Raw genomic sequence first — 16,729 nt, 5'->3', positions numbered from 1 at the left:
CAACAACTTGTCGGCACTTCGGAGATTCGCCGGAATGTCAACACGTCGCCGGAGTCTGTTCTGATACCCACACCCATAAATAAACAATGTCATTGATAGATTTTCAATAATTTTTTTACGATTTAAAATTGGTAAATTTTTTGAAACTCAAAAGGAAATCAACAAATCACAACTAAATTAAGTCTTAAATTGTTGTTTATGCAAAATTTCTAGCATACTTTAGAGGATCCGATCAAAAAGCACTTACTGACAGAAGCTCGTTTCCAATTGGAGCGCCAATAGGATTTCCTCGTTCGGCAGCCATTTTGAAAAAAAACAGCTGATTGCCAGACCCGTGCTCCGATCTTTGGATACTTTCTAAGCTTTCTGTTCGCCTGGTACATCGAAATCACAATTGCCCAGGTTGGCTGCGAAAAATGTGGGCTGGCTTGATCGCAATTTGATGGGAAAAATTAGGAATCATTGCATTGATGATCAGGAGAGCAGAATTCACTAGTAGGTGTCTGAATTTAAATTTTTACCATTGCACACTGGGCCAGCCGATCCGATTTTTGGCCAAAAATACGTTTTTTTTTTTTAAGAAAATGACAAGACCGAGTATGAAGTCCTTTTTATAATACATAAAACTAATTTATGCCAAAGTTTCAAAGAATTCGGGCAAGTAGTTTTTGTTTACCGTATTTTTAAAGTTTAAAATTCATCAAATATTGATGGAAATGAAAAAAAATCTAGAAGTCAAAGATGCTGATGTAGCTGTTCGACTTCTTCACAAAACTTTTAAAAGTTATTATTTTCAACAAGTAAAAAATATTAAATAGCTCTTATGACTTACTTGTTTCCTAAAAGAAACTTTTTCGTTGATTTTTACTGCTTTTTTTAGCAAATGAGTACTTTGCTTTTCGAGTGCTTTTGAGTGCCATCTCCGAATGAAGTCATTACATCAAAAATAAATTCTTTAATTAATTTACTAAAATCGCTCATCGCCGACTCGATGCGGTTTTGCCTTAGTTTTCAGTAATTTTAATTTTAATTGATGGCTTAACTTGAAGTCGAACCGTTTTGATGAGCTTTACTAAGAATGCCTAAAAGTATGCCGTATTTTTTTTTCGTCAGGTTTTAATGTACGTTTTGGGCGCCAAAATTTGATTTTAGTCTGCCTAACATCCAAAATCTACTTTTTTCATTCATTCCCGCATCTTCTATTTCTGAAACCCAACAATCGAATGTTATATCGATATATCGAAAAGAGAAATATCAACTTTGTTGGCTCTTATCTAAAAAATGTTCACAATTTCTGTCATTTGGTGCTCGAAACTCGAAGCGAACACACCATGGCCTAAAGGTATGCTGCATTTCTTGTACTTTCGTCGGGGAAGAACTAAAATATATAATAAAAATATAAATGTAGCTTACATGAATACGTAGTCGAAGGCCTCGTAGCTAGCACTACCCCCTATGTTAGTATTAGTTTTTTAAACTTTACTAGAATCTCAAATTAATAAATAAATAAATAAATGAAGCATACTTTTGTGATGACTTCAGAAAATGTCAAATTAACATTAAACAAATTAAAAAACAATATTTTACAAACAATTTTTTTCTAATAATTTGATTATAAGAATCTAAACAGATAACAAGAAGAAAAAAATAGAAAATTTTGTTAGGTCGATTATTAAATAAACGTTTAAGTGGGAGCCTCCGAAAGTAGCAATTTTTAACGGTTCATAAATCTCAAACGACATTATATTTTATAGTGGTGTTAATTTTTTTTAATTTGTTTTCTCTCATACTTAATCGTGTATGAAAATGGATTGAGTGCGTCTTCTAGTTATTTTTTTAAAAATAAAAAACCGAAAAGTATGTAAAATTTTCCGATTTTGGTTTGGATTATCTATACCATATAAAATTCCAATAAATTTTACTTTTAGTTCGTTGAAAAGTTCAATCTTTTAAGAGATAAATGCAAAAAACTGCATCCTTTTAACTATCCCAGGAGAGAAATTACAGATTTTTGGCCAAAAAATGAACTTTCTGGCCCACTGTGCATTGTCAGGGGCGTAGGCGGATTTTGGCCAAGGGGGTTAAATGGGGCCCTTGACCCCCAAAACCCTCTTTCTGCGGACTAAGCCTCTGTGTGCCTTGGACAGAACTAATGGTTGTTTATTATTAACCGTTACGATAAAGAACATTCCAAATTTTACGTGGACGCTTACTAAGAGTTATGTTCGCCTGGTGTTTTAAAATGAAAAATCTTTGATTTGCCAACCAACAAACTTAATTTTTTCCAGTCAAACCTGGTGATTTATGATTTTGAAGCACCAGGCGAACAGAAAGCTCAGAAAGTGACCAACGATTTTAGCAAGTATCTAGCGATCAGCTGTTTCATTCAAAATGGCTGCCGACCAAGAGAATCCTATTTGCCAACCAATTGGAAACGAGCATGTGTCAGTGAGCGGCATTTTAATATATCCCCAAAAGATGCAATTAGCTTAGCAGCGAAACTGACTGAGCTTAAAAGTATGCTACAAGTTTAATTACCTAAAAAATAGTACATATATGTATAACTTAAAATTAATTTTTTTTGTTTTAAAATAGTAGCAGTTTTTTAATGTATAGACAGATAGTTTTTAATAAAAATTAAAAAACTAATCCTATCATCGATACATCGCTCATCATCGATGACAACAGAAACACCGAGAGTCATCGCCATTACTAGCTAAACCGCAACATGAAAACAATTCCTATCTTTATCTGGATATTTCTGTTCCATGACGCCTCCAGCGACTGTGGCTGCCAGAAGCTCGACCGGAAGACAACGCCCGATGAGGATAAGGCGCCGCAGCCAGATCAAGTGTGCCAGCAAAGGGCGCAGGGTGCCAGCCACTACCGGGATTACTATGGCGAACTGGAAGAAGAAATCCAAGATATGTCGCTCATTCCGGGCGGAAGCTATCTGTTGGGCACCGACAATCCGCACTTCCCGGCCGATCGGGAAGGTCCAGAGCGTCAAGTGAAGCTGAAGGACTTCTACATGGACAAGTACGAGGTATCCAACGATGCCTTCGCAAAGTTTTTTCTGGACACCAACTACACCACGGAGGCCGAGTGCTTTGGCGATAGTTTTCTGTTCAAGAGCCTGCTGAGTCCAGCGGAGCAGAGGGATTTGGAGGATTTCCGCGTGGCCAGCGCCGTTTGGTGGTACAAGGTGGCCGGGGTGAGCTAGCGCCATCCCAACGGCGTGGACAGCAATCTGGAGAACCTGGGGCGACATCCGGCTGTGCACGTTTCGTGGCGCGACGCTGTGGCATACTGCAAGTGGGCGGGGAAGCGTTTGCCCACCGAGATGGAATGGGAGACCGCATGTCGCGGCGGCAAGGAACGAAAACTATACCCGTGGGGCAACAAGCTAATGCCCAGGGGCGAGCATTGGACAAACATCTGGCAAGGCAACTTTCCCGATGGCAATTTGGCTGATGATGGCTTTGAGTTCACCAGCCCGGTGGACACATTTCGGCAAAACGTCTATGATCTGCACAACATGGTGGGGAACGTCTGGGAGTGGACGGCGGATCTGTGGGATGCGAACGACGTGAGTGACAACCCGAACCGGGTGAAGAAGGGTGGCTCCTACCTGTGCCACAAGTCCTACTGCTACCGATACAGGTGCGCGGCCCGATCTCAGAACACAGAGGACAGCTCGGCCGGCAACCTGGGCTTCCGGTGCGCTAAGAACGCATAGGCTGTGATCGCGATAACATTTATTTACTTTGTAAAAACAACATTCTATAAGATACAAATTTTATGTACAAAATCTACATCCGCATATGACATAACAAAAGAAATCAATGTGTACAAAAAGGCGGGAATAAAAAAACATTATCAAAAGTAATAAAAGCTTACATATTACAGTGTGAAGTTGGAGCTTCAGAGGCGTTTGTTCCCCACATTTTCCTTATAAGGGTAGACCATTCTGCCTTCTTTCTTTTAATCCCTAACGTCGGCTGAAATATACGCAATTAAATTACAAGTCTGTGATGGTTCTCTTATTACGATGCGGATCTCATGACTCACTGGACAACAATCGCATTGCTGTGGTTCTCGTAATGTTAGTGCCCAACCAGATAGTCGTTTCATTTCCTGTGCGTGTAGAGAAAGCATTTGGGCCTGTTGGGATACGTGGCGTTCTGTGCTCATTTCTGGAGATTTGTGCTGCGTTGGCTCCATTAGTTCTTTTGCATCGTTCTCTCTCCATCTTCCTTTTGAGGGCAGCCCGCTGGCGCCGCATCTTGGTCAAGTGGTCTTCATTCGGCCTGGGTGGTGGAACTGGCATGAAGGGCATGGGGTGTCCCTCACGCCGCCTATAATGGTAGTGCAAACGGTTAACTAACCTGTACCGAAGGTGATCCCGCTATTTTCTTACCATGCGGAGCAGGTGGTACACTTGCCAGTACTGTGGCGATCCCAAGCGGAGTTCCTAACCAGATAGTTGCACCAACCCTTTGTGTGAGTGTAGATAAAAAACATGGGTCGCTTGTACGCGGGGTCCTGAGCGCATTTCTGGGCATGTTTGATCCAGCCAACATTTGTAGTGCGATGCCTTCGACAACGCGGACACTGTTTCCAAGCGCGGATCTCTTCAGTGGTCACCCAGCGGAGCGTCGAAGGCTTTCTTTCGACCTGTACATCGTCGTCCTCCACATCGTTTTCGTTCGCTTCCTGGGGATCGTCCGCAACTTCAATGGTTTCGTCCTCCAGAGTCCTCGGATCCGTGATGCACAGAGTGTGGCCTCCGGATTCGCCTGGTTCGGGCGTATTGGTGTGGGGGATCGTTTCAGCTTCGGTGGACGGGAACGGAGGCCACTGTTCCGAGTATATGTAGTAGTGGGCGTTTCCATAGACGCAAGTTCCGTGGCTCTCTTCAAGAGGAATGTCTCCGAGGACGCCACAATGGATGCACTTCATCGGCGGTGGCTTGTGGCAGCAAAAACAGTGGCTCACATCTTCTCTGAGGCAATGAGAGCCAGAGTTTTGGGCAGCACCACATCTACAGCACGCCTTACTCATTGTAACCTCTAGGAAATACAACTTTTCACTGCAAGCTTCTCGAGTTCAGTCCAGCTATCAGCACACATATGTAAGTCCCCTTCATTTGTGTAAGTACTTTTCAGTATTTTCGCAATGCAACCAGCTTTTCGCGCCAAAACTGTCCAACAACTGATCCGCGGATTGAGATCGAATCTTGCTGATCTTGAAAAGTCAGCATTTGTATGTGCCTTTTTTAGGGGAGCACAAGTGCAAAATGCAATGCAGGTTGCAGCATTGAAACCATTTGGAATAGTTCCCAAGTCTTCGCAGATCTTTTGTTTACCCATTTTAGAAGTAGAATTACGAGCGAAAAAATACCAATACAACCATGAATATACCAAAAACCATGATCATGACAAATGGTCACACTGGCAGGGGCACCTTGATAGTTATCGATAACTAGCCATTGGCGTCAATTTTGAATGTGTCACAATCAACAGACTATGTATGCATTAAATTTCATATTCAAACTTCAAAGCCTAATCTTCCTCGTCGCTAGCACACTAGAAATCTATTACAACAAGCATCAGATCAATGATTGCTAAAAATAGGATTAAATATTCAAACGCCATGTGGATTAGGTTTTATGTTATTTTATTCCAAGTGTATAGTTGTCGCTGGGACTGGCCTCGAGGGGCCAGGCCCTCCTATTTCGATCATATAACATACAGTTTACTTGGTAATTTATGATTTATGCGTGTTTTTTCGTATATTGCTGACTATCGTCGCCGCTCTGGGCTCTGGCAGGGATCGGTCGATCGTGACTGCGGTGCTGTGCATTTTCAGATGTTTTGCTCAAAAATATCACAATGCAAAATATAAGCGACAATCGGCGCTGTTTGCTGGGGATCAGGAGGATATGCCAATTTCAGATATATGATACATCTGTCAAAGCGTGGACGAAGCTGGAAGACTTGGCTGCACGCCTCTCAGCTAATACTGGGCTTGGGATCAATCGGATCGGGCTAGGCCTGCCCGGGTTGGCAGGACTTCTCTTCAGGCGCCCACGCCCGCCGCCGTGGAAAGATGCACATCATGCAGCACGACCGCCTTCAGTTCCCTTTTTTTAAAAGATTTAATGGACCAACTGCAAGTGTCATACTGCGTTGAGTTTTAAATAACATTTCCTATCCATTGACATCCAAACCTAAAAAAGTTTATTTTTTGCAAATGGCATGACGTGGATCGTAATGGCGATGTGAAATCCGTCTTTTTACAACAATTGGTTTTTCTATTCAAGTGCTCAACCATTTGTAATTTTCCTGATAAAAGTAAATATATCAGTTCTACAAAACAATCAGTTGTTGGTCACAAAGAAATAGGCGCTGAATTTGGGAATAATTTATTTTGATGTACATATTTACAGTGTATAAGTATTCTGCTGGAATCAAGCACTTATCGATTTCTATTGCAAACCCAACGAAAAGTTTCCTACTTAAACATTTTGAACTGTAGCTATGGGCATCTACGTTCTAGAAAAAAACTACTTAGCAACTCAGTCCTTGTTACTATGGTGAAATATGTACACAGTAAACCTTTTGTTGAACTAATATATCGAGAATATACATATATTTTAAAGTTTTGCGATGGAGCCAGCTAAAGTAATTGGAAAACTGTAAGTTTTTATTACATATACTTAAATTTCTGCAAACTATGCAAAGTATACAATTTTAGGAAGGAGCAAGTGCACATGGAACACAACTCGCGCCGGAGTTTTCCAAAAGTCTGGGCCCAAATAGCAGACAAGCAAACTAACAAATTCTACCACCAAAATGAGATTGATTCTCAATTAAGTGAACAGCTTAAACTTAAAGGTAAATGGCCCTTTTCGATTTACAACCCTCTTGATCTACAAAGGTATCCACATAGACTTGTGCTCCTACCTACACAACAACCAGGGCGAATGCAGATTCGTATCTCCAGAGATGTACAAAAACTTATTGGCTGTATGTCGTTGCGGTCGAGCTCGGCAAGGCCATCATGTCGGCAAATGCCTACAGAGAGCGTTAAGTCCAGATTACGACCGATCCAAGATACAATCGAATCAACCGTTGAGAGTGCCTTGCACTTCAAACTGTAAGTTTTGGTTTCAAATTTAAGTTTGTAATACTAATATATACCGAGATTTTTAGCTAGCATTGGTTTTGTTGGAATCTCGAAAAGCTACCAAAAGCTCGAGCGTTCTATGCAGTATGTTTCTCCTGCCTACTCAATGGGGGGACCTCGGGTAACAGCAGTCCCATACCACAATATTATTATTGGCTAAGATATGCATGTACTACACAATTGCTTGTAGGGAATTACCAAACCAGATTTTCGATGACTTAAAAGGGGATTTCCGATGGTTCCACTGCCACCCTAGCAGACTCAACCAGTACAAAAGTAAACATATAAAATGTATAGCGGAAATCTTATAGAACTGGAATTTCCAGAAACCTGTATTCAGAGGCGTTACCATTTTATTCGCATATAGTAAATATTATATGTACGTGTATTGAAATGTAATAACATTAGTAAATAATATTTTAAATAAATTTTGCGCACCTAATAAAAATGTAATCAGACCCCCTTTATCGAGCGCTACAAACGCCACTGCTTGTTTTATATATGGTAGATTTTACAATGTGCTTAAATGCATTCGATTTTTAGAAACAGGAATGTTCTGTTTCAGTTTCACTCTAGCTGCGAACGAAGTTAAAAGCTTGCGGATTTTAATAAAGATGGGCAGTAACTGGTATCCAATATTGATTGTAACCTGTTTAAGTCGGTTTGGATTAGCTCAAGAACCTCTTATATTTCAAACATCGAACAACCCATTGGACAGTGCTGCTCTAACAACGCCAAGCCCGATTTTCTCCGCCAGTTCCAACTTAGTATTGGTCAACAATGTAAGGATACCTGGTGCTATCACACCATTCGTATCAGCACCGGCCCCGAGCCAGGAATTTCTGAACTGCTTTGGTAGTTGCCCCACGACATCGCAGTATAGTCCCATATGTGGCAGTAATATGCAGCAATATATGAACGAGCAGAAATTCAATTGCGCCCGTTTCTGTGGTGCAGGTGAGTTTAAGAGTACGCTTTTTACCTTCGGATCAGCGTCTAACCCATCATTTTTAGACATACAAATAGTACGACGAGGAAGCTGCGAGGGTCTTTTTGCGATGACTCGCGGCTGATATTCTTCAGACAACAACTAATCCCAGTTTAACTTACAAAATGTATACATATGTATTCTAATACATCGAACTCAGAGATGTTTCCGTCAAAACAAAATTTTTTCCGTGGAGTTCCCAATTCATGAAAATTTGATAAGAACAAAGAGAGATGAGAAACTGTATATAGACGCCACAAATATAGGTATATAGAGAAAATATATGTGTATACGTACTTCTGGAAAAAGCAATCTTGATAACGTTGGTTGACGCACTTGCACAGAGTGTCGGAGTAGATTATATAGACAGTTCCGGTCTGAATTTTGAAGAGAATACACGATGTTGTCGACGTATCACTTGGCCGTAATCACGGGTATATTACACATACACATATTTGAACCCGTGTGAAAGTTCCCCATAACTTACCGTTCGATTTCCATTAAGCTGTGCTTTTTGGGTTTCTGCAATTCCAGGGTATCGTAGTAGCCAGAGTTACTGCCCCAGTATATCGTCGTCCAAACGCCACATTTACGCCCGCCCGCACCCATAACGGTGGTTACAATCACTCGACTTTTGGGTCCGGGAACAAAAACTATACCCGTGCTGTAGTATCGCCCGTTTGGACTGTGCCAGCGAATCACCAACCCGCTTTCCAGGTTCCTGGACATACAGCACCTTCTTACAATCGAACTGCATTTGTCCCAAATAATCAACAGCAAGGAGTCCTTCCAAATGGCTGGATCCTACCACACCAGCCCCACGGTCAAATCGGGACACCAGCACTTGTCTACGGCAAAGCCAACGGAACTGCTTACCCAGCGTACAATCAAACAGCCCATGGTGCTCTGCAAAGCGGGCCTGTAGTCAATAAAAGACCTTACTCAAGTCCCTATGGAAACCTTTCTATCTGAGCATTTAATTACCTTCTCCCAAATAAATCACCAAACGATTCCATTTTTTCAAAAAACAATTTATTGTGCATTTTAATTTTTGCACATAATCAAATCATCGGCATAAATATGGTTGCGTTCCGGTATTCCAGAAGTGTAAATTAATGTGTGTACAAATGATGATGTTCCCAAATGGGGGCTAAGTCAGGGGTGTGGATATTTGGGGCGGTGGTGATTACGCCGATCACGGCATCAATGAAGTATATCAGCTTTGAACGATTAATAAACGGAGTACACTGCATGTACATATGTGCAATGCGATGACTGACGCCAGGAAAATTGACTTGCAACTCAACCGATGATCTTTAACCGAAGAGGATGAGGATCCCACGCCGCCGTCAGAAGTTCCCACGCCGCAGTCCAGGAGTCCCACGCAGCAGTCAGTATCCCACGCCGCAGTCAAAATCCCAATGAGTCCCTCGCCGCTGTCAAGTAGAACGGATCCCTCGCTGCAGTCATTACTTTGCATATCCCTCGCTGCAGTCCCAACATTCGAATCCCTCGCCGTCTGCCTCCATCGCCGCAGTCAATTTTGTTGATATAATATTCCCAGTCGCTTTAAAGTGTAATATCCCTAGCGCCCTCGCCTAATCGCCCTAATAATCCCACGTTGCAAATCTTGGCATCCCTCGCCGCAGTCTTTCGTCTCCATCGTAGGTCCATCGCCGCCGTCAAGTGTGCGAATCCCTCGCCGCCGTCCTAACTAACTCCCACGCCGCAGTCAGTCGTTTGAGTGGACATTATCCCACGCCGCAATCCAATTACAAAAACAATTCTCCAACAAATCTATAATCCTCACGAAGGGTCCTCTTAGAGAAACACAAGTCGACCAGTGTATAGCGAAGTGAAATAAGAGTGCAGTCCAACTGCAACATCGGTGCGAAGAAAGGGTACAGGTCGGCCATCAGTGCCGAGAACAGCCAAAAAATGAAGAGCAATCCCAAGCCAGTAGTACGAGATCAAAAAAACGGTTGCGGGTCGATAGAAATGGTGCTTAGCGAAGAAATGATACTTCCAGTCTATGTGTTGCTCCAATTGCAGTTTATGAAGGATGATCCAAAGGGGGGTTTGAGATTTCTCCTATCAAAAATGACCAAAGCGTGTGTGCTCCTACGTCGGATGGTGTTGCTAGTCTGTTCCAAATAGACCCAGGACGAATTTAATGTCTTGGAGCCCAGTGAATACGAGTCGAAAGTAGTAGATGCAAATTCGAAGGTATTGAATGTCAAATCTGCCTGTCCCTCTGTGTGCTGCTGTCACTGTTCTCTGCCTTGGAACGGGTCTTGAAAGGGCCTCTGTAGTTCGAAACGCCATTGGACGCAGTGTTTACTTCTTACAGCTCCCACTGCCATGGATCTCGTCCTAAGAGTGGTTCTGCTGTATCTGATTCTGGCTGCTACTTCTAGACTGGACCGTCTAGCCTAGGGAATTGGTAATCCTGCTGCACTCTTCAGCGAAGTCGGACGTCTGGTTTGACTCTTAAGGCAAAGGTTTACAAGTCATAGTATACAATAGTGTTTGAAAAAAAAAATTGTTACATTATCTACGAAAACAATTTACAGGACAAGAATGCTAATTGGTTTGCTTATTACTGCATAACTAGTAGAATGTGGATCTGAGCCTGAAATGGGCGGTACTTCGATCAGCAGGCTGCAATGATAGGTTGAAGAAACAAAAAACTAAAAGTGTTCTTCAGTCGGCTGTACCGCGGGGCGCGTGTCTCTTGGATTCCCTTTGAGACCAACATGACGAATATGCCTGGAGATGCGCCTGGCATTGCAGCCAGATTCAGACACGTGGAGTAGTTTGAGTGGGTTGTGGTCGTGGGCGTTCCTGAAAAGCGTATATACCTTTGTGTCTTGGGTGACCCTGCCTGCCGCTGTCGCTGTACATCGCTTTGGATTCCCTTTACGATATTTGTGCTGAAGCGAAGAACTCGACCAGGAGCCCGACTGGGAGCTAGACTAGGACCAGGAGCTCAACGGGAAGCTCGACTGCTGTAGTACCACCTCGCAATTGATTCCCTTTTGCGGTACGATGATCGACGGGCCAGGAGTTATGGGCTCAACTGGCGGAGCGTGGCGTGACCCATTGGCCACCCAGCTCGGTCTTCGAACACTAATCGCACTTGTTTCCCTTTGCGATGGATATGGTCTTTCTCGAATTCTGGACTACCTACGGAAGGAAAGTGCAAGTAAAACGACAACCCGCTCGAGGTGATCGACGTGTTCCGTCTCTCCTGCGCTCCGTTCTGAGAGTCTGGGTGGAGTTCGGCTAGGCTGTCTGGTCTGACCAATAGTCTCCAACTGCCGCTGCTGCACATCTTCAAATTCGAATGCTTGAACACTAATCGCAGTTGGTTCCCATGTGCGCGGTAAACGACTTGCTGCTACTCGCCGTTTTCTTCTGATCTGTCCGGATGTCATTCAACACCGAATGATGAACACTGCCGATCGCTGAAAGTGACAAGTGGTAGTTAGCGACGCTAGGCGAGGATGCCTGTGGCGCAGTTGCAGCAGCAGCCCTGTAACAACGACAACACATCAGCTCACTTCTCAGCGAATACTGGTGATGGTGCGGTGTAGCGGCTCTCGGTCCAAACGCATTTGATTCCCTTTAGCGTGGACCGAACGCACATGTCTGTGCGGTGCAATGCAGTACGTGCTTAGGCTCAGCTCAGCACATCACGGCGCCAGACCCCCGCTCCAGTGTGGATCTTGCGACAGCGAGGCAACCAAATGGACTTGGCTTGGCGCGGTTTAAGAAACAGTTGCTCCGGTCATCGAGAGGCTGTGCTAGGAACTGCCTTGCGATTGAGTGGACACCAGCAGACCTCTTCGGCAGAGACTTGGCTGCAATGTAAAAGCATAACATTTAGCACCAGCATAGGCGACAGGCCGCCGTTTCTGCATGCTTTCTGTGATAATACGCGATGTTCATTCATCGTATTGTGCTCGTTGGCAGTAGCAGGTGCGCTTAAATTGGTTGTCGTTGTAGCGGCGGTGCGCTCTACTTGCTAAGAGAAGCCTAACTGGATGGACTTGATGCATCGTTTTGGGTTCCCTTTAACGATTTGCAGCAGCACAGCAGTAGACTCGGCCAGCTAGGAGCGGGGCACATCTTCTTCAACCGACCAGTCCAAGGCTTGACCCTGCCTTTCGGTTCGAATAAAACTAAGTCGATGCCCACAGGCACACTCAACTGTGCGGCACCGCTGCAAGAAGTGCAAAATAAATTTATGACTACTAAGGTTCTCACTCTGGGAAGGGTCACACGGCCCCCGGCCAATAGACACGATGCCCCAAGCCAAATGTCGTTCCTGCTACAAATGAATCCACGTCCTGGCCCGAAAAATCGCTGAAAAACAAGTATAAGCGGGATCTAGTTGGGTTCAGACCTGACCTGCGATTCAATTCAAATTCGACGTGTAGTATGGATGTTGGACTGCGACGACTGAGTGTTGGTGTTATTGCTTTCAAGTTGGCATTTGATTCCCATTGCCTCAAGAAATTTTGCTACATGTTCTCGGTAGGTTTCAATACAGGCGAATGTGCACAGGTAAGTCAACAGTGTGATAGGTCGGAACGGCTGTGAGAAACTCATGTCTTGGTATAAACACTGTAATGAATTCATAAATAAGCCTCTAGTTCATTGGGGGAAGGAAAGAGGAACTTTAGTTTAAAATGCCCATTTTGACGATCCAATCGTGGCTCAAAAACTGTCAATACAGGGCCCGGGAATAGACGTTTTGCTGTTGCCTTCGGCCCTTAAGGTATGGATGAGATGTGTGCAGGCACAGTCTACTGCAGCCACATTCGCTACAAGACAGAAATATTTCGTTGGACATACTACAAATAATTTACATGTGATCCAGTAACTGCTGTCGTTCAATTCCCTTGCATCTTAACTGTCCACCAATCTGTATTTCTATAAAATACGAAAGAAAAGGGTTTCGATTGCAAATTTCATATCGATTTCAGTTTGTTGGTAGCTCCTCTTGCGACTTTCGTGTTTTCCCCTCGTGTCTTGGTATCAACACTGTAATGAATACATTAATGAGCCGCTACTTTACTTGGCAATGATGAAGAGGAACTTCATATGGAAATGCTTATTTAGTCGGTCCAAAGTTGCTCAAAAATAGTCACTCAGAGGCAGAGAGGCAAGTGTGTTCAGAGTGGTCGACGATTCGCTGTTGATTTTAACCTCAATAACGGATGAGATATGGGCAGGCACATTCTACTGCAGCCATATCGCTACAAGACAGAAATATTTTGTTGGTCATAGGAAAAATAATTTACATGGAATGGGCGGGCCGCCCAGTAAAGGCTGTCTTGCATTTCCCTGCAGTTTATATGTCCACGAATATGTATTTCTATAAAATACGAAAGAAAAGGATTTCGATTGCAAATGTCTTAGCTTTACGATTTTTCAGTTGATCCAAGCGTTATTTTCTTGCGACTTAATCATTGTGCTTCTCTGCAAATCTACTAGAAGAAAATCCGACATAAGGGTAGCTACCGTAGAAGCAGTCCGTTTTCCCAGCTGCCTAGAGCAAAACGCTAAAAATAATATAACAGCAGCATTTTGAATGATTTGGGTATCAAAAACGATTTACGCTTTGGCTTTCATCCCATCGATGTTTCAGGCCTTCGAATTCATGAACTCTATGTATGAGTTGGGCATCCTCCGCCGCATTTGCTCCCATTCTTTCATGCAGATGCACGCAGGCACCGTTCAACTGCGTCGCATCGCTAGAAAAATAAACGAAAAGTGAAGCTCGTGCCTAGCCTACTAACTCTTTTCCGCGTGCTTCTGATTCAATCTCTTTGACGATCCGAGCCTGCTGCCCTGAAGACATCCAACACCTTGGCGAGTGCAGAGTAAAGTGTGGTGCCAATCAAACACTGGCGCCCACAGGAACCGATCAACTGTGACGCGCCGCTACAAAGATGAAATAGGCCTTTCTAGCCTATTGATTAGGAAAATGGGAAGGGCAAATATGCCGAGGGTCCAATCATTTTGCCTGCCAAAGTTATAAAAGGGTAAAAGAGAAAAAGTCCAACAAAGTACGCCGAGTGAAGACGATTGAGACCATATACGCCCCAGTCAAAGTTGAGAAATTCGATGCCTGCCAGGTCTTAATTGACGAGAATTATCCCATACGGTACATGCGAAGGTGCGACATGATCTCCTCAAAATCCAAAACGCAGAATCGTAGTGTTATTTCGATGATATACGACGACGGCTCCGATGTTCTTTTCGCTGTAAATCTGTTCAAAAAGCAATATTTTGTTCGCAGCTGATATACCAAATACCGTGTGTCTGTGTGGATGGGTTGGTGGTCAGCAGCTGCGAAGCGTTCTATGCAGAATTGGTGGTCGGTGGTTGGCGAAAGCACGAGAGCTTCAAACGCAGGTAAGCTGATGAGAGCTGGAGCTGCTGCCGCGCGCATTCCGCCTTGTCCCCAATGTTCTGTCCGCTGCGACTTGCATGGGCATTGTCGTTGGCATTGCCTTGCGGAGGAGACTCGGAGGTGGTTGCTGCTGCTGCTCCCTGCTCCGGCGATCTGTGCAGAATCGGCCGTCGGCTGGTTTGCGGAACTCACTGCCAGGTGGTAGAGGTGGGGGTGACTCGGACAGACGTGGACTCACTCAGTTACTCAATAACGCAACGACATCGCCGGAACGACGATCGGGTATCTTCTTTACCAGCCACAAATTCATGGTTGCCATAGCTGAATGGCTGATTCTCTACCGGGATTCGGTGGTATTTAGTGGCCCTCTGCGACGTAGTTGCTTGTTTGTGTTTCGTTCCTCCTCATCGTTGCCAATAACGTGCGAGGAGCAGGAAACTGCAAAACAAAATCGATTATAGGTGCGGGTTATGTCAAACGGGGGGAATGGGGTGGCGGTTTGCTTAGCGACAAATCTGAGTACGAGTGAGTAATAAACAAAGGCAGTATTGATTTTAACAGTGTTTCATTACAATAGTTTTATTTTAGGATTTATCAAATATCAGTTCTGGATGCTTAATTTAAGTACACTTATAATTTGGGTTTTTTGCTTTACGTTTACTTTACATTATTGCCCCACTTTCTAACGATAAAGATTCAATATGAACCATAAGTACCTCCCAGAAATGCCTGAAATGGCGATGACAAGTTTTCGAATTCAAATTCGAAATCGAATTTCTCGACACATCGGACAACAAAAGTAGCTCAACTTGGTGTACACAAAAATAGCACGACCGCTCATGCACACATACATATGTATGTATGAACACTACGTATGTGTGTGTGTGTGTGTCTGTATCGAGTTTCTTTGTCTCTGTCTAACCGATTTCGTGACGTTGTGGAAATGCCCGTCTGCGGCCAATAGTTTCGCCACATTTATAATTATTAACTACGTAACTTAACTAAAAGTATTATACTGATTTACAAACCGAGTGTGCTCCGGGACCAAAGGCTCTTGCTGGTGGCTTTTCGCATGGATGACTCACACCACTCTCGAATTGAAGGCCGTTTTCTCAGCGTCTCTCACACTCTTCCAATCCTTCACTCTTTCATTACAATCTATTACAGCCTTGCACATGTTTGCGACTGCAAATGAGAAATATTGTTTTCGTAATAACACTAGTTTAACAGGGTTTAAAAAGGCTAAAGCTAGAGGGGAAACGGTTCTTCGTCTGAAAACCAACTTCCACCATTTTGAGTGCGTTTGTGTGTCACGCACGCACACACACGCGTTCAGACGGGCACCATACAGTCTTCTCTTTCTAACTGGCCACTGCAATGGCGCAGCTGTGGTTGTTGTTGTTGTTGCTGTTACTCGTCCCCGAATAACTGTTGCTGGCGTCGGTGTGGTTGTTGTTGCTGCTGCTGCTTAAACTGCGCATAAAACTATCGAGGCTGCTGAGCTCGCTGCTCCACAAATTACTCTCTGCCTCGACCTCCGCAGCAGCCTTGGCGCTGGTGGCCACCGCGTCATTGGCGCAGTGGGTCCTGCCATGGGGCACGAACCGAGTCTGCATCTCCAGCCAGCGACTGAAGCGCTCCTGCTGCTTTCTTCGCAGCTCATGCTCCGCGTGGAGCAGGGCCGTCGACAAAATGGCGTTCACGCGCAAGTCGCTTCCAGCGCCTCGTAACTTGCGACGCATTTTCTGGCGTTTTACGCGGAAGTTACGGACCCAGTCGTTGAGGGTCTTGGGGTTATCGATGGCATCGCACTCGTCGTAGTACGCCACCATTTTAATGCTTTGTTCGGTTTCTTTGTTTGCCACGATATGAGGAAGAAAATTTTTGGGAATTTGGACACACACACCTTTACTGTAACTGTAACTGTATCCGTCAACGGATGGCTTCGACTTGTACTTTTAAAAACTCTTTTTCAACTGTGGCGAGCGCGTGAGAGCGCGCTGTTTTATACCTGCATGTGCAGTGCTGCCAACTCGGTTCTTAAAAGAGCCCGAAACAGCGACGCGTTCTGCTCCGCCGTAGCGAGGTGGCAGCGCCTGCTTTGGTGGGGTTTTGTTGTATTATGA

At 44.1% G+C, this 16,729-nt stretch overlaps 5 protein-coding genes, 1 long non-coding RNA gene and 1 pseudogene across 9 annotated transcripts; 3 read left to right on the top strand and 4 right to left on the bottom strand.

The window, feature by feature from the left end:
• The first annotated feature begins 2,699 nt into the window (after positions 1-2,699).
• Positions 2,700-3,889, top strand: LOC119554917 (formylglycine-generating enzyme-like). The gene is given in 1 exon segment (XM_037866020.1): positions 2,700-3,889. A coding segment is annotated over 1 exon segment (1,011 nt). The 5' UTR covers positions 2,700-2,728; the 3' UTR covers positions 3,740-3,889.
• Positions 3,742-5,140, bottom strand: LOC119554918. Its single transcript, XM_037866021.1, has 3 exons — positions 4,421-5,140; positions 4,072-4,358; positions 3,742-4,001 (listed from the first exon to the last, which is right to left on the bottom strand). Exons 1-3 carry the CDS (start codon positions 5,062-5,064, stop codon positions 3,985-3,987), a joined length of 948 nt encoding a protein of 315 aa, XP_037721949.1. The 5' UTR covers positions 5,065-5,140; the 3' UTR covers positions 3,742-3,984.
• A 1,402-nt stretch (positions 5,141-6,542) lies between these two features.
• LOC119554775 lies at positions 6,543-7,661 on the top strand. Of its 3 annotated transcripts, XM_037865818.1 has the most exons (6): positions 6,543-6,598; positions 6,665-6,700; positions 6,760-6,899; positions 6,955-7,161; positions 7,218-7,312; positions 7,382-7,661. In XM_037865818.1, exons 1-6 carry the CDS (start codon positions 6,543-6,545, stop codon positions 7,406-7,408), a joined length of 561 nt encoding a protein of 186 aa, XP_037721746.1. In that variant the 3' UTR covers positions 7,409-7,661. The 3 variants fall into 3 exon arrangements, with proteins under 3 accessions (XP_037721746.1, XP_037721745.1, XP_037721747.1); XM_037865817.1 differs by having other exon boundaries at positions 6,572-6,598; positions 7,218-7,661; XM_037865819.1 differs by lacking the exon at positions 6,543-6,598 and having other exon boundaries at positions 6,601-6,700; positions 7,218-7,661.
• An 88-nt stretch (positions 7,662-7,749) lies between these two features.
• LOC119554777 lies at positions 7,750-8,818 on the top strand. Of its 2 annotated transcripts, none has more exons than XM_037865820.1 (2): positions 7,750-8,148; positions 8,714-8,818. In XM_037865820.1, exons 1-2 carry the CDS (start codon positions 7,806-7,808, stop codon positions 8,788-8,790), a joined length of 420 nt encoding a protein of 139 aa, XP_037721748.1. In that variant the 5' UTR covers positions 7,750-7,805; the 3' UTR covers positions 8,791-8,818. The 2 variants fall into 2 exon arrangements, with proteins under 2 accessions (XP_037721748.1, XP_037721749.1); XM_037865821.1 differs by having other exon boundaries at positions 7,753-8,148; positions 8,206-8,811.
• Positions 8,819-9,189: 371 nt separating this feature from the next.
• Positions 9,190-9,899, bottom strand: LOC119555422 (annotated as a pseudogene).
• Positions 9,900-10,702: 803 nt separating this feature from the next.
• LOC119554779 lies at positions 10,703-16,646 on the bottom strand. The gene is made up of 3 exons (XR_005219838.1): positions 16,510-16,646; positions 15,632-15,788; positions 10,703-15,041 (listed from the first exon to the last, which is right to left on the bottom strand). It is a non-coding gene; the product is annotated as an uncharacterized LOC119554779 (long non-coding RNA).
• Positions 15,795-16,503, bottom strand: LOC119554778. Its single transcript, XM_037865822.1, has one exon. It carries the CDS (start codon positions 16,433-16,435, stop codon positions 15,965-15,967), a length of 471 nt encoding a protein of 156 aa, XP_037721750.1. The 5' UTR covers positions 16,436-16,503; the 3' UTR covers positions 15,795-15,964.
• Positions 16,647-16,729: the final 83 nt, after the last annotated feature.

The sequence above is a fragment of the Drosophila subpulchrella genome, chromosome 3L, assembly GCF_014743375.2.
Source record: "Drosophila subpulchrella strain 33 F10 #4 breed RU33 chromosome 3L, RU_Dsub_v1.1 Primary Assembly, whole genome shotgun sequence".
Classification (NCBI taxonomy): Eukaryota; Metazoa; Arthropoda; class Insecta; order Diptera; family Drosophilidae; genus Drosophila; species Drosophila subpulchrella.
Note: the sequence above shows the minus strand (reverse complement) of the source record. Positions and strands in the feature narration are given on the sequence as shown.

Excerpts from the sequence above, each read along its gene's own strand:
- LOC119554775 (XM_037865818.1), top strand. The coding sequence starts at position 6,543 with ATGGGCATCTACGTTCTAGAAAAAAACTACTTAGCAACTCAGTCCTTG. Across the intron at positions 6,701-6,759 it reads GCTAAAGTAATTGGAAAACT|GAAGGAGCAAGTGCACATGG; the intron begins GTAAGTTTTTAT and ends ATACAATTTTAG. Across the intron at positions 7,313-7,381 it reads ACTCAATGGGGGGACCTCGG|GGAATTACCAAACCAGATTT; the intron begins GTAACAGCAGTC and ends AATTGCTTGTAG.
- LOC119554778 (XM_037865822.1), bottom strand. The coding sequence starts at position 16,435 with ATGGTGGCGTACTACGACGAGTGCGATGCCATCGATAACCCCAAGACC.
- LOC119554777 (XM_037865820.1), top strand. The coding sequence starts at position 7,806 with ATGGGCAGTAACTGGTATCCAATATTGATTGTAACCTGTTTAAGTCGG. Across the intron at positions 8,149-8,713 it reads CGCCCGTTTCTGTGGTGCAG|GGTATCGTAGTAGCCAGAGT; the intron begins GTGAGTTTAAGA and ends CTGCAATTCCAG.
- LOC119554918 (XM_037866021.1), bottom strand. The coding sequence starts at position 5,064 with ATGAGTAAGGCGTGCTGTAGATGTGGTGCTGCCCAAAACTCTGGCTCT. Across the intron at positions 4,359-4,420 it reads TGTACCACCTGCTCCGCATG|GCGGCGTGAGGGACACCCCA; the intron begins GTAAGAAAATAG and ends CTACCATTATAG.